Source organism: Watersipora subatra, chromosome 8 (assembly GCF_963576615.1).
Source record: "Watersipora subatra chromosome 8, tzWatSuba1.1, whole genome shotgun sequence".
In the NCBI taxonomy this organism is placed as follows: domain Eukaryota; kingdom Metazoa; phylum Bryozoa; class Gymnolaemata; order Cheilostomatida; family Watersiporidae; genus Watersipora; species Watersipora subatra.
This window is the reverse complement of record NC_088715.1, coordinates 52,097,752-52,124,960: the sequence shown is the minus strand read 5'-3', so window position 1 is coordinate 52,124,960 and position 27,209 is coordinate 52,097,752. Positions and strand designations below refer to the sequence as shown.

At 36.1% G+C, this 27,209-nt stretch overlaps 1 protein-coding gene and 1 non-coding gene across 2 annotated transcripts in view; both read left to right on the top strand.

The window, feature by feature from the left end:
* Positions 1-10,726: 10,726 nt before the first annotated feature.
* Positions 10,727-27,209, top strand: part of LOC137402709 (dixin-like) — a 31,526-nt gene continuing 15,043 nt past the window's right edge. The window contains exons 1-7 of the mRNA XM_068089215.1: positions 10,727-10,851; positions 12,186-12,374; positions 15,865-16,021; positions 21,261-21,358; positions 21,440-21,606; positions 22,366-22,484; positions 25,481-25,659. Of these exons, the coding sequence (XP_067945316.1) occupies positions 12,228-12,374; positions 15,865-16,021; positions 21,261-21,358; positions 21,440-21,606; positions 22,366-22,484; positions 25,481-25,659 (867 nt within the window). The 5' untranslated portion in view covers positions 10,727-10,851; positions 12,186-12,227. The remainder of the gene's footprint in view (positions 10,852-12,185; positions 12,375-15,864; positions 16,022-21,260; positions 21,359-21,439; positions 21,607-22,365; positions 22,485-25,480; positions 25,660-27,209) is intronic.
* Positions 24,649-24,722, top strand: Trnai-aau (transfer RNA isoleucine (anticodon AAU)). The gene has a single exon. It is a non-coding gene; the product is annotated as a tRNA-Ile (tRNA).

Below are 27,209 nucleotides of genomic sequence, written 5' to 3'. Positions count from 1 at the left end.
CTTCCCATGCCACAAACTGAACAAGACAGTCAGACTAAAATCATAAGTCAACTGTTATTTACTGCCTTGTAAAAATAGGTACGGCCTCTCGCGTTTTCAGTTTTCGACGGTTTGAAAACTTTGGCTATTGCAGCGAATCAAGCGAGTTAACGTCAAATACATGTACGGTAATTGGACAGACAAAATTATACTGAGATCTTTATTTGCGCCCAGTTTGAATAAAGCTACTTGCATCTGGTAATCTATAACAACGAACCTGAAGTGCTCTTCCGTAGATTAACACTTTGTATTAGACCAAAATTTCTAGTCGTGTCGTTCGAGCTAACGCATTTATTAGCCTTCTTGTGCGTGGATTTGGAGTTTGAGGCTACAGCAAGATTTTTGGTTTTCAGGATGGCCGGATTATATAGAAGAGGTAATTTCGATACAGTAACTGTAAACGTGCATAGATAACAGTTATTGTGAATTGTATTGCAATAATCTACGTTATATGCGATGTGTTATACTTCATTATTATGAGATGATAAATTTGTATGCACTAGTTGACTTCGCAACAGAAGAAGCTGCTTACACAGCTTACAGCCCAATTCAGGGCTTCGCAAGACTCAATTCAAGGCATTTGCAAAGAGATAATATGAACAGGACTGTTAAGTATTATGAAAATTAAGCAAAGTATATGGAGCGGAAAAAATCACTTTAATTTACGCTCTAGTCCAATGTTTGATTTGGTGTAGCCTATAGATACACTTTGACTACTTGTTTGAATATATTTAGCTTGAAAAACTTCACTTGACTAAATATATACTAGAAATTCCACTGTCATACAGCCCACGACCAAAGTGATATTGGAAAAAAGAAAGGGTACTGATGGTTGAGAAATGCAATATTAGCAGTCAAATAGAATAACTGCAATGGTAGCTGTAATGTACTGGGTGTGGGTGTTATTATATATGCAACAAATAGCAATAATGAAAGGAAAAGATTATATGTTTATATCGCTCTTCCTGCAAAAGGAGAAATGCAATATTGGCCAATATTAGAAGTAAAATGCACTGATATTATTAGAATAACCAATATTATTAATATAGTAATAATATAAAACCAATGCACAATTTTGTTTACATTTCAAAACGTCATAGCTAACAATATCACGAAGTTGTGATATTTATATAAATTTTTAGAAAATCTCAGTCATTGTTCTGTAGTCATCCAAACTTATGATTAATTATTGTAATAATCTCATAAGAACCGTTAAAAAAATATCATCGTCGTTTCCTTTACTTACACTGCGTTGCACATCAGTTAGAATACCGAAGTACCCAAATGTGTGGACGAGTATAACTGGAGTGGCTCAGAACCTAGTCACGTGACGGGGGAATTTTCTGTTTTTGTCTAATATTTAATATCTCGAGCCAAATCTTACCAATTTTTTCGAGATTTATATTTTTTTTATACATTTCTCTATTTTTCTATCCATTTTCCAAATACCTCTCTGTGTACAATAATCTTATGCAAGATTCTGCAACTATTTACGCACATTTTTGCATAATATCTTATCTTATATTTCTTAACAGTATTGGGTTATTAGTAGTGGGTTATTGTAATATTGCTGTGATAGAATATAGCATTGTGGCCAGTGTCTAATATTAATCATGATTAAATGCGACTGGGCATGTGCAAGACATGTGACAAAAACAGAAAATTCCCCCGTCAAGTGACCAGGTTCTGAGCCACTCCAGTTATACTCGTCCCAAATTGTGTCGGCAAATAAAAATGAAAAAAATTGAAATCAGCAAAAATGAAACGATTTCTGTACTCCTACGTTAATTACCGAAACCTTCAGCAATTCGACAATGCTATAGACTGGTGAAAAGTGCACGTTATTTTTTCATGAAATGCGCAAGACTTAATCGTTCTACTCTCTGTCGCTCGGAGTTTCTATTTCCGGTCTTAACTTTTATAAAAGTGAGGCTTAGCAAGTTTTATTAACGATTTTTGGCCAATTTAATCTGTCTATTTGTGTATAATTCGATCAGATGGGTATGTTTTAAGAGAATTTCGATAATGTACAAAGACTTGGTAACATATTTAAATAGGCCTATATGTGTTTTGTATCGTTATTTTACTTTAACTAATCTACAAAACGATGGTTAAATTTGTTGATGAAATTTCGAGACAATGGTTCGTCTCATTGTTGATGAATAATTTTTGAAAGTTGTGTGCACATGCATTTATCATAAAAACTCTCAAACATCGCCTCCGCTCGTTTGATCGTGGGAATATGTAGGCATATTAATAATTTAACCCATTATTTTGGAAGCCAAGCCAAATGAAGCTAGCTAGCTAATTATTATGCTGCAAGGTTAACTACACCCCTAAAAACGAGGCATGCAATTAGCATACAATAGTTCGCAAATGTGTGTGCTGCTATCGGTTCCGAAACTCATCATTTTTTGTGTAAAATGAACTGTTCACTTGCATGAGGAAAAATATGTACTTTTGTAATCTTTTGTGCTCTTTCACTACCAAGCCCGAATTTCGACAGGAGTTCTTCCAATTATTTTATGCAATGGCTTTTTCATAGCTCCTCTTAATAATGGTAATAGTTTTAGTAAAAGTATTTTTATTCTTAAATCACACTGTATGAGTATCTTAAAAGAGACTAAATATCTCTGATCATGCTGTTTGAACATCTAAAATCAAAATTGATTGCAGGAAACTTGAGGAATTGAAAGTGTTGGTAAAGGTATCAAGTCTGTAGGTAAACTCTTGATAAGCAAAAAGAGTTACTAACTACTTAAGGAATGAGAGTGGGTTACAGAGACTAGATTGAACTAGGCATCCAATCACATGGAGCCAGTTAAGTGTAATCAAATGCTAGCGTAGTTGACAAATATGTAGTACAGTTAGACTTTCACACCAACATGGCTATTGCAAGCAGACAAATTTAAAACGAGTCACTCCGAAATCACTGTATGAGAAGTAAATTTGTTTTCTTCAAATTTTCAAAGATATCGGCAAATTTTGAATTGTTGTGCAACAGTATAGAAAAATATGGCGACTATAAGTGAAACAAGTTCCTTAAAAACGTTACTCTGAAGTATTAGTTGCAGATAATCAACAATATTTGTAAGCCAGATATGAAGGTTATACCCACAGGCAACCGATCACAGCTCTTGTATCTTATCAACATTCTGGAGATCGTTAACAATAAACAGAAGAGCATAAAACCAAGCAAAATAGATATTCCTTAAAATTATTCCTCAGCTGAAAGAATGCATTGTGGTCATTAACAACAAAAACAGGTTTTTATAGATTCCAAATACCTTTCAAGAAAATGTAGGTCTATTGATGTAACTTGGTTGTGTCGATCTATACTATTATTTGAAACTTTTATTTGATCTGCATTAAAAATAATCTAGCTGTGGAATAGTCTGACTTTTCTTTTATCACCTTCAACAAAATCCAGCAGATTGTGACATTTATGTTGTAGGGGTGAATTATGTTATAAGAGGTTGGAATGAGGTACCTGAAGTGGTGGTCTCCCTGTCTGCCATGGCTTTTGGTAAACGGCTTCTTTTTTATAGCGTTATAATTAAATTGACCTTACATAGAACAATGCACACTTGTGATAAAATGATACTATTCTATTTTGTGTGACGACCATTTCAAGTTTATAAGTTAATATTGGTTTATGAATAAGTAATATTGGTTAGTATTGAACTACCATATACCCTCGCACGTAAGCCAAGTTTAAAGGCTAGGGTTTAAAGTAGGGCTGGCTTATATGTGAATCTTTATAAATTCACCTCCTTAGGTCTGTTTTTTAGCATCGGCTTACATGTGAGATCAGCATATTTGCGAGGATATACAGTAGCTGTTTAATTTCCCAATCATTGTTTAGAGTTTATTCTTCTTAATATACTACTAGATGAATGCCTGGCATTGCATTCGTAATAAAATGATTACTCAATGAATTTAAGTAACTTACCTGGTAGGCTAGTAAGTAGTAGCATCAGAAGCTGGCTTAGTAATCGTTCCGTTACGTGTAATGATCAACTGTGCCAGTTAATAACCTCAAGTGTGAGTATTTTAACCGATGTAATCAATATGATCACAATTATTCATCGCTATCAGGGTTGAAAAAAATTATAATTTTGTTTTCAAAAATCAGATTTTTTTAATTTAAATCAGATTCTTTCTATTTAAATCGGATTCATTGAAAACATCAATTACCAGCTTTTTTCCATAACCGCTAACATAAAATTATTTTATTTTGTTGAAGTGGGCCACATGAAAACATTAGCAACATAACAAAACAACTGCATCACTTTAATTTATTAAAAATTGTTTTTACTTCAATTTTGACCAAATTGTGCAGTTTATATTCACAGTAGACCCTCTTAGAGTCCCATTTTCGGTAGTCAGCCTTAGAGATGGGAATGTTCTGAAAAAAATAAATCAAACATGATATTTTAGGATGATTTAAATCACAGCCTTTGACATGGAAAAAATCATCAAACATGATTTTTTAGGATGATTTAAATCATTATTTAAATCAATGATTTACTTCATTTGATTTTAATCGGCCAATCCTGATCGCTATGGTCAGTTGGACTTGCAGTCTAGTGGTTTAGACCACCTAGACTGCAGTCCGACTTCAGTTTAGATGCAGACCTGAGGTTACAAGGTTGAATCCAATGGAAAGCGGATTTTTTTGTTCCTTAAAATATCGCTCTAACTGGACAAACGGACTACAGACAAAACTGAGATTTACATGCTAGATAGTGCGCCCTTGCCATACGATTTAAATCCGTATCAGGGTTATAGCAAAAATGTCGTATAGAGGGGTATAGAAACCCGTAGTAATTCTATAATGCAAACACCCCTTGGTAAAAATATCAAAATTTTATATATGTACTGTACATATTAAAATTAGCATCAGAATAGCATGTTAATCCTAGGAACTAGTCACCTACAGTAATTTAAGTGTATTTAGTGGTTATGATCTGCAATAAAACCTAACATTACAACGTACAGCGTGTATGTGCAGTAGCAGCCGTTCGTACCATAGGGAGTTTTTGCTGTCAAGACAGACGCATGACATAAACTTTGAATTCAACTTAATTTAGTTTCCTAAACACACTTGAAGCTAAGTTTTAGTACATGTATGCATTTTTAACTATTTTACTGAACTTCGACCTTTTCATCACTAAAATTTTATTACCTGTTGGTTTCCTTCTCTTTTTCGCTATAACTTTTAGACGACCTCATTAAAACCTATTTTAATCTAATTCGACAAGCAAGCCCGAGTGATGCTGTTCCTGTAATGAAGTGGAATTTTGTTAGCAGATCGAGGAAGTAGCAAAGTTGGAGTTGCGATTCCCCTCTGTTCGAGGGAATCGCAACTCCAACTCTGCTACATGTTCTGAAAGGAAAATATTATGTACCATTTTTCACACAAGGAATGCTGAACTGCGAGAAATCAATCATCATTTCTCTTTCGAGCGTTGTTAGGTTTTTGATAAACAGCATATCGGCATCTTTGTTGTTCCGGTGTAATAAGGACACCAACAACTAAATTTAAATTTCGAACAAAATTTTTTGTTAAATTCATATCGCGAACTAGGATTCACATGGCTAGGACAAAAACCATCGTGTTCCACTTTGTAAGTCAGAAAAACTGTATAACAGGGACATCATAACCCGAGGGGGGACTTAATTGACTAAGATTTGCTTCTCACCTACAGGTAGAGCTTCACGATTTTCAAAATCACCATACGATTTGATATTGCATATTTGCAATATTACTATTATGTCAAAAAAACTTGCAAATTTTGGTTAAGATGTATTTGTACATTTTAACTTAAAAAAGAAACTGTTTTGTGTTCAACATAATTAGAAACATACGTGTCGTGTGCATGGAATGAGCTTATTATGAGACTAAAAGGCCCGTGCATTTCAATTCCAATATCTCTCACTCTGAAAACCGTCAGGTGAGAGATAAATTGCCATTATACAGTTATATCGTTTATACGATTGACGATATCTCTTTGAATGCATGGCAATTTTCGAATTATCTACCTTTAAAATCGCCACCAAACAGTTAGTTCGCAGAGCTCTACCTATAGGTTCTTCTCTCTTATTCTTCTGAAAGAACAACAGAAACTTGCGTGAAAAGTTTATCGTTTACACCTATTTTGTTAGTAAGCTGTTTGGTTCTGTTGGCAGGCACAGCCATGGCTATAAAGCACTACAGGAGAGAGACTCAACTAGGCCTTGCTGGACATATGTACAAGCATCAATATACAGGTGGGCTCTGCAATTGCTCTTTCAACTGCCTCTTACATTATAGCCACTAAAGGCTGGTTCACACTATGTCACTGTGTTTCGGGGTTAATTAATCAATACTTTGGTGATCGTCTATAATAGTCTGTAATATCTATCGTCTATAATATCGTTTGTAATAACAATGTTCACACTATTACAAACCCATCCGTGTTTACATCAGCGAGTAGTCCGCGGTATAGTGCTTTCATTATATAATGGGGTCATGATAACGATGAAATATATACACGAATATATACCGTACAGGATGAATTTATTCGCGGAGTTATATTTCTCGAAAATTGTCTTCATGCATATTTGCGGATGAATTTATTCGCGGCTGAAAACTGCCACTCTCTAGGAAAAGTTAACTTTATTACGTTTAGCAATAGAGTTAACATTACGCATGCGCGCATTGCGCGTTTCGTTTTCTATTTAGCTTACAGCTACGGGTGGATCGTGCTAAGCTATAAATTTTTTGCTGCGTTCAGAGGTTTTCACGAATATTCATAGATTTGGAGGCCTTTGATGAACCAACAATTTGTGGTAAGTAATGAGTTTTTCACATTTACTATATTAGTTGAATTTTACTTTGGTTCTTCGGTAAAACGCAATATTTATTTTTTCCATCCCTACCGCTTCATTATTTGTTTTAGTGTGAGAGAGATTTTTCATCATACACCGAAGAACAATGATTGCAAGTGTGGTAGATGTCATTCTTAGAAGATCACCAATCATTCAGGGAGGTCTTGAAATTGAGGTAGAAGTGGCCGCAGCTGCTAACGAGGAGAATATCTCTGTTTTAAAAAGGAACAAAAACGCCTTTACGAGCACAAATCTTTGGCCAACTGGCAAAACTTTACAATAGCAAGCCACGAGGAGAGTTTTGATGATAACTTCCTTATCAGTCATGTAGTAGCGAGAGAATCGCCTTTAACATCTACCCAAGAAAGTGACAGAGCTGCTATTACCAAAATAACTAGTCAGAGAGCACCATTACACGCTAGTATTCACTTATCAAGAGTACCAGTTTAATTTTATTGCTAGATAACCGCCATAATGACTAAACTGTTTATATTTACTCCATTTATCGTTTGTAAAACTTTATTTGTATTTGAAATATTTTATTTGTACACTCAAGTTTGTAATAAATTATAATATATCTATACATGAAACAAAATATATAATTTAATCATGTTTGCTGAAGCGATATCAAGGAGTTGTTGTCGATGAAGGGGTCTAAGTTGACTGGTTGCTTCTCTGCCAATATTCCTGCCTTGATGAATATTACTACTTGTCTCTAGTTTTTGTAATCGGAGTAGGTTGTTTCATTCTCAATCTGCAGTAAACACAAAAAAGAAAAAAATATTAACAAGTGTCAAGGAAGTACAAAAACAATAGCTGAAGTATTTAATGAAAGCAATCAGTTTTTAAACAAAAGAATTAACTAATGCAGTTAATTATGGAAAAACGTATCTGCACTGCAAATCAATTACATACCATAATGTCCAGATCAGAATCATGATCGTCCTCAACTTCGGTATTAGAGATTGATCGAGTTGATTTCAATGTAAAAGACTAGGAGAGTTTTTTTTGCCATGATGAAGCCATGCCGAACAACTTGTAAAAACCTTGAATCATTTTGTAAAGTTTGCTGCAATGGCAATAAAACTCGAAGCCCGGCGATGATTTTAAAGAAGTTTTGGAACTCGGCCACGTTTAGTACTTCTGCCTAGTGGCTATTTTTGCTATGACGCCATTCTGCATATCTTGTGACAACCTTGAATAATTTTGTAAATAAATGTGATGCATTGGCAATGGTGTTAGCTCAACGCCCAGACAATGATTTTAAAACTGTTTTGGAACTCGACTACGTTTAGTATTTATATTAAAATCTAACCTAGCAACTAGTTTTCAATTTGATGCAGTAGTTATTCTCCCTTGTGATTAAAAATAGAACTAATTATTCACGAAATTTAATAATTCGCGGAATTGACTGTTCGCGAAATTGCGATTTTTTATGACCAACAAATATTTTCATCCTGTAGGGTAGATCAAGCAATCCGAATCAACCAATCATCATCGCTGAAATGGTGAACATTGCAAAGGCTGTTGTGGATGCTTGGTAGACTATTGGCGAAGTTTGACAGCAGCAATCTTTTCCGACTTTTCCGTGTTGCTTCGACGATGCCATCGGTTTACGGTGCACATGGTCGCCGAATAATTGCCGAAAGAACAGCACGACATGTGGCGCTATAGTTATAATATAAATATGACCTTTATCATGCCATATTTATATTATTATTGGCTGTCCATTTGCCTGTTTATTCACTTTCTGTTACTGTCACTTTCTGTTCATTTTTTCACCAACACCCACATTCCCTGCACTTTAAACCAACTATACTTTGCAATTATAAGGATTTGCTCTGTGATATTTGTACTGTTGTCAGCTCTAACTGTAATATATTGATGCATGTTCAAATTTTTCCTGTTCAACTTTCATACAATTTGTAAAGACAAATCTTTTAAAATGGACCTGTGGAAACAATATGCAATTGAGCATTGTAAGCAAATGAAATAGTTTCATCTAGACTTTTCACAACTTATTAAGTTCACTTATGTATTGTTTTATCTTAATTTTTGATTTATTATATATATGCATTATCAAAGCTCATGATTCTTTGGCACTGCCTCCTATGCTAATATTCGTATTCCGATAAGATGACTATATATATTGAAGTTGTCGTCCCTTGCATTCCAAAAAGTAGCAACCTCTCAAATTCATTGTAATATGACTTCGAGCTAGTTCTGCTTTTTGTAGTTATGAGGAAGAATGATGTCGCTGACCCATCTCACCCAGGCTACAACTAATGGACTTGTCTGTTGCTCTGCTAGAGAGCTATTTTGGTTTACTCTATGGGTTAGCTGTTTGTAACTGACGCTTTGACAAGCTTGCTGTTATTTGCTACTAGGAAATAGGATTAAATTGTACAGAAATATATTTCCTTTGTTTTGCGAGAGTGTAGGCTGTGACTGTCTTTTATTGTTCCATAGTAAGTGTTTATATTAAATAAAATGTGTTGACATTTGGCTGTCCTTGACTGAAGATTATCGTAATGCTTTTTGTTGTTTGTGAAAAACTAGCGTTAACTTATAAGTATCCAAGTACTTTTTCCAAGTTGTAAAAATTTTTTTGCCCACAACAGTTTGTTTTCAGTATAGAACTAACAGAATAACATGCGCTCTACTGTAATAAAATTGTGGTTTTTGATATGAATTGTAACAAATTTAAATTATCAAAATTATGCAAACATCTTTTACAAAAAACTTTGAATATATAACTCCTTGTCTTGGTTTAAATCTAAAAAACCGTTCATCAAATCTCAGGCTTTTTTAATAGCTTTTACAAAGGTGATATGTTAAATATTCATTGTAATATACATGTGGAAGTGAAGTTCATATGCACTTAAAAGCCACAGTGCTGTGTTAACATCAGCCTTTATTCATAAATGATGAATATCCATAGTTGCATGACAGTAGTGCCTCAAATCCAGGGTTGATACTCTGAAAGAAACACCCACCTGGCTAGACCCAGACTTGGATATTGTACCCCCAATCACCTGGTTGGTCAATTTGAAATACACCACTTAAACAATGGGTGCCCAGGTTCCACGCCCCGCTAAACATCCAATATGATTCAGATGCTATCAAAATAATTTCCTGCTGGTAAATTTAGCTTGTTTTGACCTCAAAATCACAATTGAACAGTGTGAAAAAAGCTATGAGAAACATGGACCCTTTCACTGGCTTTGCTGTGAAAACTCCCCCTAAAGAGGCAAATTCACTGACAGTGCCCTATAGTCTGAAAACCACTCCTACAACGTAATTTTGAGCCGAGCCTAGTGGGCCTTTTGGGGCGAAATATCAACCCTGGGCCTCAAATCGGTCTATCCTGTTTCAATTTAAAAAAATTGATAACTAAATGGACTTTTTTGAGTACTACGAATGAAGCTACAAATTTGTTATGTTAGACACCAAGAAATACCCAAATGAACCACTCGCTTGTGATGAAAACTAAAGATTCTGATTTATTATAGTCAAGTGCAAGGTTGTATATGACCTATGCCCTAATCTTAATGTAGAGAAGCCATATTTCCTGTATAGTTAACTTAATACTAATTGACTGAAGGGTATTTTGCTGCAGCAAATATTTTGCGTTTCTCACAAAATTGATACCAAACTATTACCGTAGTTTGATATTTGGGAAAACTCTTAATTGAGTCAGTATTCAATTAAAGAGTTGTATCCTTTTCTATACTAAAATCGCGTGCCACGTGGAACAGTTCGCGCCGAATGCGTAATATATTTCTAGCCAATTAAAGCAGATATCCGGATTTTAAAGACACTTTTGCGTCAAGATGTCGACTTGCAATTGTTATTATCAACATTATTTGTTAAATTTACTTTTGACTTTATTTTTGTGAAATTAAGCTACTCATTTAACAAAGCACATTTCATTACGAGGTACTAACTTTATGATAGCGTTTACATTATATCGATGCATTTGTTTTTATACACGCATTATATATATATGAGCAATCTTTATTGTCGTAATCATTTTTACAACATACTTTACAACATATGGTAGTCATATTTTACAACATGTTTTCACAAGGTATTACAGCAAGTAAACTAACTAAAAAGCAGTGTACAACAAAAAAATAAAAAAAGAGTAACTCAAAGAAAATATAGTCTTAACTAAAAAACTAATGAATTATCTAACTAATATAATAATGTTACCTCGTTAATGTTTCCTGTTAATATATCTAACATATATAATGTTAGAACTGAGTGCGTAAACTATGTAAACAGCAAGCTTGAGGATTTATATGAGTATTGTTTCAACAAAAAGTGAACAATTAAAAGCTTTGTGAAAATAGTTATGCATATCTAGGACAACGAATTTCTAGCTATGAAAACAACGTATAATATAAAAATGTTAAAATAGGTACTTGGCTATAACGTGAATGGTATTATTGGTCAGAGAATAGGTGTAGTTTGAGTTTTGTTTTAGAAGATTGCAGAAAAAGAGTTTTTAAATGAGTGCAGAGGTTATTAAATGAATTTAGCAGGTTACTGTTGAGTTTGTTGTGGTTTATGGCACTAGGTAATTTAAATCTGGTCCTGGTTTATGGTTTGAAAGCTATAACTGAGATATTTAGGGCAGTTATTGTGGAATATTGAATGAGCAGTGAGGCAGGTAAAGTACTGTGATAGCTCAGGTAAGAGAAGAACACCAGTAGTGCTTGTTATTAAGTTGATAGGTGGTAAGTGATGGATTTTATGGGGTATGTTTAGGTCTTTGCATATAAGTCATAAAGCTTTTTTGTAACATAAGTAGTGTGTTGGTATATTTTACAGATGTTGTAGGGCAGAACACATGTTGGCCATATATAAGATAGGAATGAATAGAATTATAGTAATATAGTAACAGGCAGTATCCAAGTTCATAAGATGACGAATATTATAAAATAAACAGGTTAAATAAATAAATAGGTTAGATGATATATTTTATTTGAAATATGGTGATGGTATTATATGGTGATGTCATTCTCTCATTTTTGTCTAGTTAGTCGGTCAATTGTCACACGTATTAATAGTATTGACTATATACTGCCAAGAAAATGTTTTTTGTAGTTGTTAACTATAATTTAAGGATCATTTTGGTATTAAATTCGTTTTAATCAGCCAAATATATACTACGAAGCGGTTTGGCTCGATCTAGGGAAAGACGATGATGTCATTTGTATTAATGCTGGTGAGTATATGTATTCTTAATGGTGTGAACTTTTTTGCAGCAGCGAATATCTTGACTGTTACATTCACGTAATTTCACAAAGATGTCATTTGAAAGCTCACCTCGCCGAGCAGTTTCTGGAATGCCAGCTTCTGCTGGCAGCAGATCATGGAATGAATGGACTCAGCAACTGCATGCTTATGTAGCATGGGTGAACTCACAGTTGCGAAAGAAGCCAGATACCAAAGAGGTGAGTAGATTGGTTTGTCAGCCTATATACCTAAAACCTAATGTAGGTGGCAAATAGAGAGTACCTCCAATGTAAACGTGAGCAAACCCCCTTACTCTATGCATAGGTCAAATTCATTCCACTATTCCTATTAAAAAAAACATTGCTAAGAGCCAAAGATATATGGAACAGCTCTCTTATATATTACTTGTACTCTTGCCAGTCCAGTGCACTGTGAGAGATCCTTACAAATAATCAATAGGCTATATGGAGAATTATCCAGTACATCACTAGGGCCCATGAGTGGTGTGAAGGTCGCATGCTTGAATTTCAATTCGACGCCTCGGCTTTAATTTCTGAGCGAGACAATTTTATTCCTAGCGCTCTTGCTGTGGCTTTAGACAGATGGACGGATAGACGCTGCTCATATTAGAGTATAGATCTTTTTGCCATATATATTTATATATTGAAAATTCTCAAAACTGTTATGCTTGATTACTGCTCCAACAGTTTCGTGTAGTTTTTGTTGTTCATGTCTATCAAGTCTTTGCAAGGTATCTACTTGTCTATTAAGTCTGTCAAGATATCTACTTGTCTATTAAGTCTGTCAAGATATCTACCTGTCTATCAAGTCTGTGAGGATATCTACTTGACTGACCTTATTTTGATTGCTTTCATTGTTTATCATAACTACGTCAATTGTCTGGACACCTACTAATAATACTATATGAAGTACCTGCAAGGCTTGTCAAATGTCTGTCAAGGTGTTTATAATTAGATTTAGAGGTCAGTGCAGGTGATTGTTATGTGCCAACAAAATTTGCAACAGGCAGTTCCTGAACAAAAGCTCATTTTTCGACCATGATTAAGAGATAAAACTGTTATTAGTTAGAAAAACTAATATTGCTTCTGATATTGAGGGTGCTTTGTAGTTGAACCTTATTTTTTTGGGTTATGCTATAACCAAAGAATATATAATTATCTTATAATTATTTTATAACCTCAGATCTGCTAAAGAATTCAAGTCTTTTAGTACTGCTTTCCGATATTGAGAGTGATATTATGCCATAATTGCAAAATTTCAGAGGTCAGACAATGTTATTAATGTGTAATTGTTAGCTTTGTTTTTATCAAAGTTAGATGTTGAAGCTTCAAAGCATGTAAGACTTCATTTTTAGCTGAACTAGAAGTTTAAAACAGTCTAATCTTTTTGCTATTTATGTTTAAATGAACGGTTACACAGACAACCATAAAATGCCTTGCTGGCAGCGTTTGAATCATACTTAAGACATTCCAGGGGAGATAAATCCAAATTCGGTTTTGACACCGACCAAAGTATGATAAAGTGATTATTACGCTTCAAAATATCTAAGTTTATATTTTGCTCTTTTGAATCCCGAGTGTTGGTGAGCGATGCTAGTACTGTCTGATGCTATCAACTAAATTGTACAACTCAGGGTGGTTTGAGTTAGTCAATTATCCTCTTTACGCCAGAAAGAAACTACAGTGGACCTCCGCTATACAACATTAATTCTTTTTGGTGTTGGGATCACAGGGCGAAATGTCATATAGAGGGTTATAGGAACCCATAGTAATTATCTAATGCAAACACCCCCTCCAGTAAACAAAAACATCAAAATTGATATATGTACTGTACTTATTAAAAATTAACAACAAAGTAGGATATTCACCATAGTAACTTAAAGTTTATAGTAAATATTATATTAACCTTAAATACTCGATAAATTTCCACTTTTGCTTACTTCTCACTAATTTTCGTTTCACTCACACAATATCAAGCATTTACAGAACACGAAGAATGCTGAATTGTGAGAATGTGAGCATTGTATGTCTTTTAGGTGTTGTGGGAGCGATTTCGGCAAATAGCATATTGATATCTTCATAATTTCGGCGTATTTAGCACACCAACCGCCAAATTTGACTTTCAAGAGACGTTTCTGTCGATGCCATATGTCGAGGAAAATGCCTAAAAAAACTTCGTGTTTCACATTGTGAGGCAGAAAATACGTAAGACAGGAACGCCGTAACTGGGGTCCACTGTAGATAAATTTGTTTTCCAGTTTAAAATATCTATGACTTGCAGGCTATATTCTGTTATTGCATGACTGACCTGAGAGGAACGAGGCTAGCAACTCATTTAAAATCTTTACTTTAACAAGAGCCGTGTCCGTGTCTGAACCCGCGGTTATATGTTAGGGAAAAAAGATTGCATCATATGGGATTCGAACTTGTAATAATAATGGTGGTGCACCCAGTGTAAGACTTCTAACCAACAGAATGAACAGGGATCTGCTAGTATGCCATGTAACAGATGGTAATCGCGTTTATGTGAGGTTTATTGAACTTCCCATCTTCAATTGTTGCTCTGCTCAGAAGAGGCTGACATAAGCAGGGCCTCAGGCTTCATAAATGGAGAGGCGAAGTTGTAGTCGAGTTGGGCTGATCTAGCGGTTGGACATTTGAGGTTTAAAAGGGTAGAGCACTTTAGGGGATGAAATGTAAACATTCTGAGCGTTTGAAAGAATGTTGAAGGTTTCAGGTGATGACAAACAAGTTCTCACTCGCAAACCTTCTGTATGTTATGAACTGCGGTGTGATTATCAATTGGTATTAGTTTAAACTTTAAACTAACCAGGATTGTTACTAGCCGCTTATAATACAATTAAAGTACATTATTATTATTAAGCACATATTTATTATATATATTTATTATATATTATTTATATATTTATTATATATCTATTTACACTGTATTATATATAGTATATAATATATGGTATATTATATATAATATATATACCATATAATATAATATATATAATATTATATGGTATATATATTATATATAATATACCATATATTATATACTATATATAATACAGTGTAAATAGATATATAATAAATGTATATAATATATATAATAAGTACATATATACAATAAATATATATGTATATATCAGTCATTTATATATACTGTGTATATTATATATATGCAGTATGTAATATATGTATTATAATATATTATATATAAGATATTATATATAATATATATCATATAATATATATTACATGTATATATGTAATATATACTTGATATATATCATATATACCTTTCATATATCATGTATATATAAAGTATAATAAAGCGTCACTGTTTACTTATCTTTGTTTCCAGCTACTGTCAGTTTTACGCAGTAGCATTCCTCAGGCTGGTAGATCCTGTTAATTACACTAAATTAGTCAATTTAGTGCAATTTTCACAATTATACAAACTTTGGTATCCAGCATATACATACCCACTGGCCTCAACGATTGCTATCAGAATACTTCCTGTCAATTATTTTAACCTGATCGTATGGGTGTCCCGAAAGCATTGTTGATTCCAAAAAATATTTACTGTTATATCTAATGGTAGAGGTTTTACCTCTATCTGTGTGAGCCGAGCATTTTGTAGTGATTACACCGCTAATAACACTTCTGTTGTCTACAGGTCAAGGACCTGAGGAGGGAGCTGCAGGATGGGACAGTTCTGGTTGAGCTTATAGAGATAGTCGCCAATGAGAAGATACCAGGCGCCCATCTCAAGCCGAGCAACTCTCTTGAGATGAAGGAGAATGTGGAAAGGGTGTTGCAGTTTATGAGATCACGTGAGTCACGCGCAGCTGTACTGTGGTGCATTCTAGGGGGCTATTGTCAAAGTTGGTGAGTGGGACCGATCACTCGGGTGAGAAGGATAGTGTAGGTGTGAAAATGGCATCTTCCCACACTTGTTCTCTACTAGCAGACGGACTATGCAACATGATACACGAGAACTGCGGATGTTGATGTTTTTTTGTGTCAGTCTCTATAGCAGTTGTTTTCCAGTCGCCGCTGGAAAACATCATAATTGAACAGTGCTTTTCAAATGCTCGCTCCTCAAAAGACATTTTGATGCACAATGCAACTCACAGACAATTTGCATTGCCTAATTTGGCAAAAAATCAAAGTTATTAAAAAATTCATAACAGTTGAATTGAAAAATTGAAATTGAAAAAAAGCAATTGAAAAATCGCTTGAAATGGAAAATTTTGATCTTGTAATAAAATATTAGCCTATGATTTTTTCCAATTCTGTCTCTGTTCTTTCGCATCGATTGTAGCAGTTCACAGAGCACCTGTCGGTCTCCATCCTTGGTGTTAGTCTCGGTCATAGGGTTTGTAAACTAAAGGCCTTCATTCTCTCTGAGTTGTTCATGATCAGGACTCCATGTACAAGTAGTAGAGTGTAACCATTTTCTGCTGAGCCTACATGTATGTTATAGCTATGAAGTGTAATAGCTCCAGGCTGTACTGCTCTATTGGTCAATGAACTTATCAGATATCAGTGGGGTTTATGGTAGACCACAGATACTTGCTAGCTTTAATTAGAAGAGGTTCAAAGCCTAGCTACACAAAACCAATGAAATGCATGGTTTGTGTAGCCGATGCATCGGTAAACTCATTGTCGATGCAACGTTTCAAAATGAACATGTTGCTCCACGTCGGTAGAGATGAAACCGATGTGACGATGGTTGAAATAGTTGTGTAATGATGTCGTATCAATTTTATTAATTTTAAATTAATAAAGTTAATTTATTAATTTTAATTAATAAAATTAATTTAGTACATTTTTAAATTTTTATGTAAACAAGTTAGGATCCAAGATTGGCTTTTGAATAATGATGACAACAGAGCTTCACAATAGTAACTGTTTATACACAGAAAGAAATATTCTCGTTTGTAACAGTTACCATTACAAATTGGAACTGTTCATGAAGCATTTCAGATGACTCTTTTAGTAATTAAATCTGTTAAAATCCATTTTTGTAGTTTAATTTATGTCATGGACTTACAGTATTTTGGTATTTGGCTGTTTTCATTGATATTGTGTAGCATTATCAGGCCAATTATCACGATACAAATTGCTTTATAAATGTTATTCTATTTTGGAGTGTCAATAATCCATATTAAATAATAATAACTAGCAAATCTAGCGAGTACGCTATTCCCTTCACACGACCAAGGCCAATTCTCATTGGTCAATCTATTGGTCAACACGATGCATGATTTAGTAGTGTCAACCATGTATTTTCTCAGTTTGCAAAGCTAGGCCTTAATGCTCCACAGCTTTATGCTGCAACTTGTAGAAAAATTTTCTTGAGAAAAGCCCAATGCATATTGGACTAACTATAAGGGACTAGTTCCCTTGCCAGTTTCATGCACTGTAAGAGATCGTCATGAATAATAAGTATATGGAGAATTATCAGCGGATCGTTAGGGTCCCAGAGTGGTGTAATGGTAGATTTTGAATCGAAACCTTTGAATCGGATTCCCGGGTTCAATTCCAGTGTGAGGCAATCTTTTTTCCTAATGCTCTTAGCATGGCTTCAGATGGAGACTACTCTTGTTACATTGGAGAGTAGTCGAATGTCGCAAACTCCAGGTCATAAAATAATTAGCCAATGAATTCGAGTAACTTACCTGTAAGCTAGTAGTTGAAATCTTTACTAAAACAATAGCCGTGTTTGAAGCCAGCTTAGTAATCATTTTTTTATGCTTAAAGGTTGACTTGCACCAAAATTCATATTGCAATAAAAATGAAGTGAAGTATACTTATGAAAATGTTTCGACGAATGAGGTTGCAGTAAAGTGTAAACAAAAGCCATCTTGTTCAGCTAATGTCCCATTTGAGCCGTTTTGGAAAGGGATTCTAATCTACGACAGTTTCGTGATGGCGGCGATTAACTGTTCGTTTTCGAGCTTCTAAAAGCTTGTAGTCACATTTCCACATATTTTGCACCTACACACAACAGAGTAAGACATGGTGAATCTTTTGATACCAAATAACTGTAATGTGTATTCTGTTGTAAGTCAACCTTGAATATTCAAATGCTGTTTGGGCGTAGGAAATACATTCTCAGCATTGTGTCAACTAGCAGCTGCGTGTCGCATATCATACACTTGTACAACTCAAGGGTTTCCTAGCACTGCCTTTACAGCCACTCAATACTGATTAGATAGCAACATGTATCAACCACTTGTGTGAACAATAGTCATGGCATCGTCTCTTTTCACGCTTGGCTTTTTCTTTTGTAAAGCTGCCATTACCTATGTTTATCCCTTGCGAATATGCATTTTGTTGAGTTAGTATATTTGATGAGCAATTGTAGTGGCCTACAAGTGCCCTTAACACACAGAGTTATCTACTACTTGCGGCTTTCTGTGATAGTGGCGATAGCTCGATTAAGGAAAGGAATATTCGTGAAGAAAGCTAATAACATTGTAGCATTTGCTGTATGGCAGTTAGCCAATCGCTTTAGCCAATAAATACTAGCATTAAATATTAACTTACACAAATTTTTTGTAGATTTCTCAAAAGGTATTGGTATTTTTTATTATTTGCGATTGTTTTGGATGTTTGAGACGATCGGATTGTTGTGATGTTTTTAGATCAAAATCGAAAAAACTTGGTTGTGATTCAAGCGCTCAGAAGAAAAATATGTGCGAATGACGGTGCTAGTTGATATCGTCTGTTGCGTTAAAGTTGAAGCGTTACGTATTTCCATTTTGTGGGCCTCTTTGCAACTATAGACATCATAACCGCACTTCCAAATAATCTGAGTGTTTTAATCGCAATCAAGTTTTATCGATTTTAATCTTGAAACATCCTGATAGTCAGTTCACTTCAAACATCAACAACGCAAATGGTAGAAAAATATCGATACTTTCTGATCAACTTTGGTGTAAGTTCATCTTCGAGTGTGGCCTGGGATTTCTTATATTGTCGATCAGGTAGTCTGCAGCACCCGTGTAGATTGCTATACAGTCATACTTCAACTTACGAGCTTAATGCGTTCCGAGACTGAGCTCGTATGTCAATTTACTCGCATGTTGGTGCAATTTATTTATATATAGAACAATTAAATATATATTTATTGGTTTCCATACTCTGTAAAATGCAAATAAAACACTCAAAACAAGATATTGTAACAGAAAGAACATGTTGGTTATCGTCCTAACTTACCACTTGCTTTCAAAAAACAACAACTAAAAAATAATGCAAGGAAATGTATTAAATTAAAATGTAAAATTAAATACATACAATAGCAGCTAACGCTAGCATTTGCCAGAGAGAGATATATAAGTTATCCTTCATTACAACAGTTGACTTTGATAAATTTGGATTTTATCAGTCTTAAAAGACAAACTTAGAAGCAAATCTAAAAGCAAGCTTTCATTTTTAACTTAACGTAATTAAAATTTCTTCGGCGTTCATAGTCTGAAGTTTCTTGCTAGTTAGCTAATTTTTCCTTTGTTTCGCTTTCACGACTAGCCGGCCGTTTTAAGATGAACCTATCTAAGGACGTTTGCCTTTGTCGCCCTTTCAACATGTCGCGATTAGGACGAACACAGGTGTCGTCACAAAGGTTTAATGCACGACCACTAGCCAACTTGTCCGAATGTCTGTTTTTATAGTTTCGATAGATAGCACCGGCCTTTTCAAATAGCGTCGTTTCAGTTACGCTGTCACCGGCCAATTGTTTATCTTATATCCAATGCCTGAGCGGTCTCTCCAACGGCGGTGGTGAAGATCGCCGCGCCGTTTAGAAACTACGGTTAGTACTTTTGCGAGCTAAATGCCCTGAATATAATCCTTCTGTTTGATAATTGTGAATGTATTTCTGTCATATTGCTGAGCTAGCTCAATCATGCATACACATTTCGCATATTTTTCAATAATTTTCCGTTTAATATGAATTGTTATCATTTGTTTTTTCTTTGCATTATTTTTCATTTTACTGGCAAACTTTCGGTCTACGCACAGCACTTTTAATACACATAATTCTGCACTGAAAAGCGTGCACAAAACACGGTACAAAAGTATAACCTGTGCAGTTGAAAAATACAGATTGATGCTGTGGTCATAAAACACCTCCAGCATACTTGGCAACTGACTCACGTGCTCGTATCTCAAATATGGCTCGTATGTTAGTGCTAAAACTTGCATAAAAGCTGGCTCGTATCTCAAGTTTCTCGTACGTTGGAGCACTCGTAAGTTGAAGTATTACTGTATTGCTTCTACGACAACAATTCATGAACAATTATCCTTAATGGCAGGTGTTTAAGAGGCTGGTTCCAGATGGATTCATGAAACCAAATATTTTTGGTGACCTGGTGGAATGCGGGGGAACGTATGCGTGTGAAATTTGAATAAAATCAGGGAAGAAATCTGGAAACGCATAGTGTTTACACTGGAGTACCAGACAGACACGCAACAACACAATTTGGCTTTATGAATATAGATTAATGATTACCTCAGGCTACAGTTTTATATACGGTCTATTATAATTCATACCCTCTGCTAAAGCGATTTCTTAGCCTCTGTGTTGATGGACTTTGCGCTTACGCTCTGCGTACTGTATCATGGGGAAAAGCAACCATAATTCCTCTATAGTTGTGAGGGATGCTCGATTGGAATCTGAAGGTACCGTCAAGCCTGGTTTGCCCTAGATGTCATTGAACCCAGTACATTGTCCCATATGTATCTCTTTGAGAAGTTATGTTCACATATTCACAAGATGGAATAGTTATCTATTGTTTATGCTATAAGAAATCATAAAGTTGTACATTGCTAGAATCACAAGAGATAATAAAGCTACATGTATTTATTTTATAAAAATTAATAGAGTTATGTATTATCTGATATGGTTGAAAGTAATAGAGTTATGCATTATCTGATATTGTTGAAAGTAATAGAGTTATGTAATATCTCATACAGTTGAAAGCAATAGAGTTATGTATTATCTGATATGGTTGAAAGTAATAGAGTTATGTATTATCTGATGCCGTTACTCTTCGTCTTCTCCAGGAAAAATCAAAATGCATCAGATCCGCAGTACTGATATTGTTGAAGGAAACATGAAGTCAATAATGAGACTGATTTTAGCCCTAGCTGCTCATTTTAAGGTAAGCTTTATCTACTTCTTACCTGAAAATAATATTTTTTCTCATAGTTCATATTTCAGATGTACTTTCCTTATGATGTAGCCCAGCAGCGTGAAGCAGTCGAGCCAAGCTAAATGTTCAAGGACCCTTGGAATTGCGCAAGAGGCTGCCTCTACTCTTGCCAGCATCCGGCAAGACGCGGAAAGTATCAAGCGTAAAATGCATAGACCTCCCAGTTTACGGGAGACAGACAAGCCTTCCACAAGCAGGTTAGTTGAACGCTACGATTCTCTTAGCATAACAAAGCACTCTGCGGAAATTGCACTATAAACACTTTGTCTCGAATGCATGCTCATCTGGCAGGGCATAATTTTAAATTTACAGTTTGTGTTCAAGTTTTCATATCGACTATGTTATTTGGATGAGATTGGAATGGAGTTGTCTTCTCTACCAGTTGAATTTTGTCACCCTCAGTTTCACTTTACAATCATATTTTAAATAATATCAGTCAACTTTAAACCATATGATATATGGTGTAGTATCGACGAAAGTCGCATCGAGCTTGCGAAGAAAATATCACTTGAAATGCAGGAATTTTGTATTTAGAATGTACTAAATTGTAAAGTGGAATCAAACACGTTTTACATGAAAAAATTGAACTGCCCTTGACCTGCGTTGATTGGTTGTTGCGACCGAGCAATCATCGTTAAACTAAACAAGTTCAAACTGCAGTCCGTTTGATTTTTCGGAACAATTTTAGTCTTCAGCAAATATTATTTACTTAAGATTTAGCAACTGTTTGAGATTTTGAAAGCTTTAGTCAAAATTTAAACTAGCTAAAATATTGCTGGCTTTCACATGTTTTCAAACACCTCATGTAAATAAACACTTTACTATTTCACACAACAATCATGTGCCACGAACATTACGTAGTATTTGTAACATTTGCTATTATCCGCTGTCATGCCCTGCCACGCAGCTTGTACCAAATGTCATAGATACAGCTTTAGAATGAAACTTCCTTACAGGAAATTAGGCTATCCTCGAGAAGACAGGCTCGCTGACAGCCCTTCCCTCGATCTAACCAGCTCAAAGAGTTCTTTAAAGAAAGTCTCCTCGAAGTCTAGCTTGGACAGCGAGTCAGAAGGTTGGTCATTTTTGTCGCTGTTCGGATTTATCAATGCGGTGACATTATTGTATGTCTGTTTTTTTCACATTAGATTCTTGATGTGAATGAATATGGTTCTGAGTTCTTAAAATAAATGTAGAGGAAAGCTATGTACATACATAGATGATTGACATCACTTATTGTTCTGAGGCTTTTTAAATACATTATGTAACAGTTCAACTCGAGTTTAAAAGTCAGAGATAGACCGCAGTTATCATAGAGTCATGGCTGATCACTTGTTTCTGATGCTATTGATGAATTCATTGTAGGGGTCAAGATTAATATGCTGGTTTTGTTCTGGTTGAATTAGCCCAGAGGTTAGCAGTTGGCACCCGGCTGTGTGGTTACAGGACATTCCATTCCTGTTTCTATCAGAAACAAGTACCCTACGGGATGAAAATATTCGCGGAGTTATGTTTCACGCAAATTGAATTTTTCATGCATATTCACGGACTAATTTATTCGCGGATGAACACAATCACTCTCTATTAAGGGTTAACTCTATTGCAGCTAGCAATAGAGTTAACCCTTCACGTGCGTACACCAGGTGTTTAGATTTCTATTTAGCTGACAACGACAAGTCGATCATGGAAATTAATTGGTTAATAATGGGAAAACGTATTTGCACTGCAAATCAAATACATATAATGTTCAGATCGGAATCATTATCGGCATCATTTTCGGTATTAGAGGTTGATGGAGTCGATTTCATTGTAAACAAATGTAAAAGAGATTTTTGCGGCCAAAAAGAGATTATTCGGCGCCATGCCGAATAACTTGTGACAACCTTGAATAATTTTGTAAAGAAGTGTGATGCATTGGCAATGGGGTTAACTCAAAGCCCCGGCAATGATTTAAAAAACATTTGAAACTCAGCTATGTTTACTATTTCTGCCTAGCAGCTAGTTTTTAATTTGAGGCAGTAGTTATTCTCCCTTGTAATTAAAAATAGAACTAATTATTCACGGAATTTAATAATTCGCGGAATTGACTGTTCATGAAATCGCGAGTTATTAAATCCATCGAATATCTTCATCCTGTAGGGTATTTCATCAACAAATCATTTGGTATGCAAATAATGTAAATTTAGCCTGGTTCACTTGAGATGTCTCTGCGCTATCTATGATATTTAGGAACTGCTCTCAGATATCTATATTTGTAATTAGAATTCAGAAAGTTAATTGGAAATCACATCATTTTTATAATGACTTAGCGATTTTAAAGATACCAGATTCATGCTCGTAGTTGCGGGACATATAGGAATGGATATGAGGAAGCGGTTTGGTTCTTTTTCAGAATTTAAATCCTAGTCTTTCTAAAATTAGAATATAAAATACAATGAGTATTTTATATTAGGTAGTATTCGCTAGTATTCTCGAACAAAATTACGGTATGTGAAGGAATTAGGTCATCATATGCACACTTCCAGCCATTCACTAGTGGGAAAGCATTCTTGCAATATTCATGTACGATTAACAAATTCTATATAGTTTATGAGAGCTAACATGATTAATTCTCCCAAAGTTTCTCCTTTTATAAAGTGAGAATATTCATGCCTTGTTTACCCAATGCTTGAACCATTTTTACTATCGAGGTTTGGACAAGTGTTGGACTGTGGTAGATATCAACATTATTATCGATGGTAAATGTCATCAATGTCAAGCTTTGGGCTAGGATTGATAAACTATAATAAAATATGACATAACGAATTGTTAATTTGTGCTTGTTGCTGCTAAAGTTTAGTTATTTGTGATGTATAACTTACCTGATCGGTCAAATCTCTGACCTTCCATTTCCACGATAATTGATTCAAATCTATGCAAAGCTTTTAATTATCAACCACTGTTGGCCCCAGCTAATGCCTGTGCTATCTAATTTGTTGGGTGTTATTGCGAGCTAATGTTTGATGTTTTTTTTAGTAAAAAGCTGACATTTGACAAGTTTGTGACTACGTCATGGTTGTTACATATTCGCCTCTCCGCAGCCTTTTGATCGTTTATAAAGCCGATGAAAACTTGTGAGCGTTGACTGCGGAATTACCTAGTGCGTTTATGGATGCATCCACCATTGATTGCTTATACAGCTATCGAGTACTTGTGTGCGTCAAGTATATAGCGCAAAATAACGTCACGCTGTTTCAGATGGCCGGTTAGCTCAGTTGGTTAGAGCGTCGTGCTAATAACGCGAATGTCGCGGGTTCGATCCCCGTACTGGCCAAAATTTTTTATCAGCGTAGTGACGTAAAAAAGATGGTATCAAAGTATGAAGCACTTTTTAATTAGTATTCACTAGTATTCTCGAACAAAATTATGGTATGTGAAGGAATTCGGTGGTGTACATATATGCTGAGCTATAAAATTGGAGTATTAACATCATATGTTGGAACTAACTTCAGATGTTGAGTCAATATTTGTCTTTTCCCATCAAATGCATTGATTAAGCTGATCGTAAATTGAGGCTTTGCTTTATGATATAGTAACATCTTGGCAGTCTAGTATGCTGTGAGAGATCGTCAGGTGTGATAACAATACATACTTTTATTACAAATGCTGGTGGGTGGTCAATTTGTTAAGTTGTTCGAGTGAGTCTATCATGCCAAAATTTGTGAGTTCAAATTCCATATGATATATTTTTCCGTAACATCCAACCCTGGCAACTTATGAATATGACATTTATTATATAGTAAACACCAGTCCACTGACAGTCCCATACGCCGTGATGGATCATCATGTGTAATGTAATAACTATGTGCACAGTTAAGATGTAGAAAGGCGGTTGAGTAGTGGAGAGAGTAGTTGGCCGAGAATCTGAATGCGTGGGTTTGATTCCTGTGAGCTGCAATCTTTTTTTCTAACTCTTCTTAGCTTGACTTTGGACAGACAGACTCGGCTCTTATTATATTAAAGATTGTGCCGAAGCCAACTGTTGAAGCTTTTATTGCTTTCAAACTGATCACTGTTTTGGTGTTTGTGTAGATGACGTAATCATCAGATGTGGGAGCTTATTGGAGGATGTACAGGAGTCGCAGACAGTACTGATTGATGAAACTAAGGTAGCGCGCAACCTCCTCATAAACCTCCAAAATGTGCTGCTTAACGGCGAAGAAAACCTGGATGAGCCTCTTGAGATCTCTGAAAATTCTACTCATGAGCAGGTGAACGTTCACTATCACAACATACCCACAGTTATTTGAAGCTATATATAGTCAATCAGAACATAAACTAATATTTCTGTTTGCATCCTACTATAGATTGTTGTACACAAGTCACTTAACTGTGTAAGTATTTGTCACCTAACTTTGTAAGTATGTCACTTATTCTTTATTCCGTTGCATGGTTGTTTTTACAACAGGTTTTTCTTAGCACTAAACTACACTCTCTCTCTCTCGCACTCTCTCTCTCGCACTCTCTCTCTCTCTCGCACTCTCTCTCTCTCGCACTCTCTCTCTCTCTCGCACTCTCTCTCTCTCTCGCACTCTCTCTCTCTCTCTCGCACTCTCTCTCTCGCACTCTCTCTCTCGCACTCTCTCTCTCGCACTCTCTCTCTCTCTCGCACTCTCTCTCTCGCACTCTCTCTCTCTCGCACTCTCTCTCTCTCTCGCACTCTCTCTCTCGCACTCTCTCTCTCGCCCTCTCTCTCGCACTCTCTCTCTCTCGCACTCTCTCTCTCTCGCACTCTCTCTCTCTCTCGCTCTCTCTCTCTCGCACTCTCTCTCTCGCACTCTTTCTCGCACTCTCTCTCTCGCACTCTCTCTCTCGCACTCTCTCTCGCATTCTCTCTCGCACTCTCTCTCTCGCACTCTCTCTCTCGCACTCTCTCTCTCGCACTCTCTCTCTCGCACTCTCTCTCTCGCACTCTCTCTCTCGCACTCTCTCTCGCACTCTCTCTCGCACTCTCTCTCTCTCGCACTCTCTCTCTCGCACTCTCTCTCTCGCACTCTCTCTCTCGCACTCTCTCTCTCGCACTCTCTCTCTCGCACTCTCTCTCTCGCACTCTCTCTCTCGCACTCTCTCTCTCGCACTCTCTCTCTCGCACTCTCTCTCTCGCACTCTCTCTCTCGCACTCTCTCTCTCGCACTCTCTCTCTCGCACTCTCTCTCTCGCACTCTCTCTCTCGCACTCTCTCTCTCGCACTCTCTCTCTCGCACTCTCTCTCTCGCACTCTCTCTCTCGCACTCTCTCTCTCGCACTCTCTCTCTCGCACTCTCTCTCTCGCACTCTCTCTCTCGCACTCTCTCTCTCGCACTCTCTCTCTCGCACTCTCTCTCTCGCACTCTCTCTCTCGCACTCTCTCTCTCGCACTCTCTCTCTCGCACTCTCTCTCTCGCACTCTCTCTCTCGCACTCTCTCTCTCGCACTCTCTCTCTCGCACTCTCTCTCTCGCACTCTCTCTCTCGCACTCTCTCTCTCGCACTCTCTCTCGCACTCTCTCTCGCACTCTCTCTCTCTCGCACTCTCTCTCTCTCGCACTCTCTCTCTCTCGCACTCTCTCTCTCTCGCACTCTCTCTCTCTCGCACTCTCTCTCTCTCGCACTCTCTCTCTCTCGCACTCTCTCTCTCTCGCACTCTCTCTCTCTCGCACTCTCTCTCTCTCGCACTCTCTCTCGCACTCTCTCTCTCGCACTCTCTCTCTCGCACTCTCTCTCTCTCTCGCACTCTCTCTCTCTCGCACTCTCTCTCGCACTCTCTCTCTCGCACTCTCTCT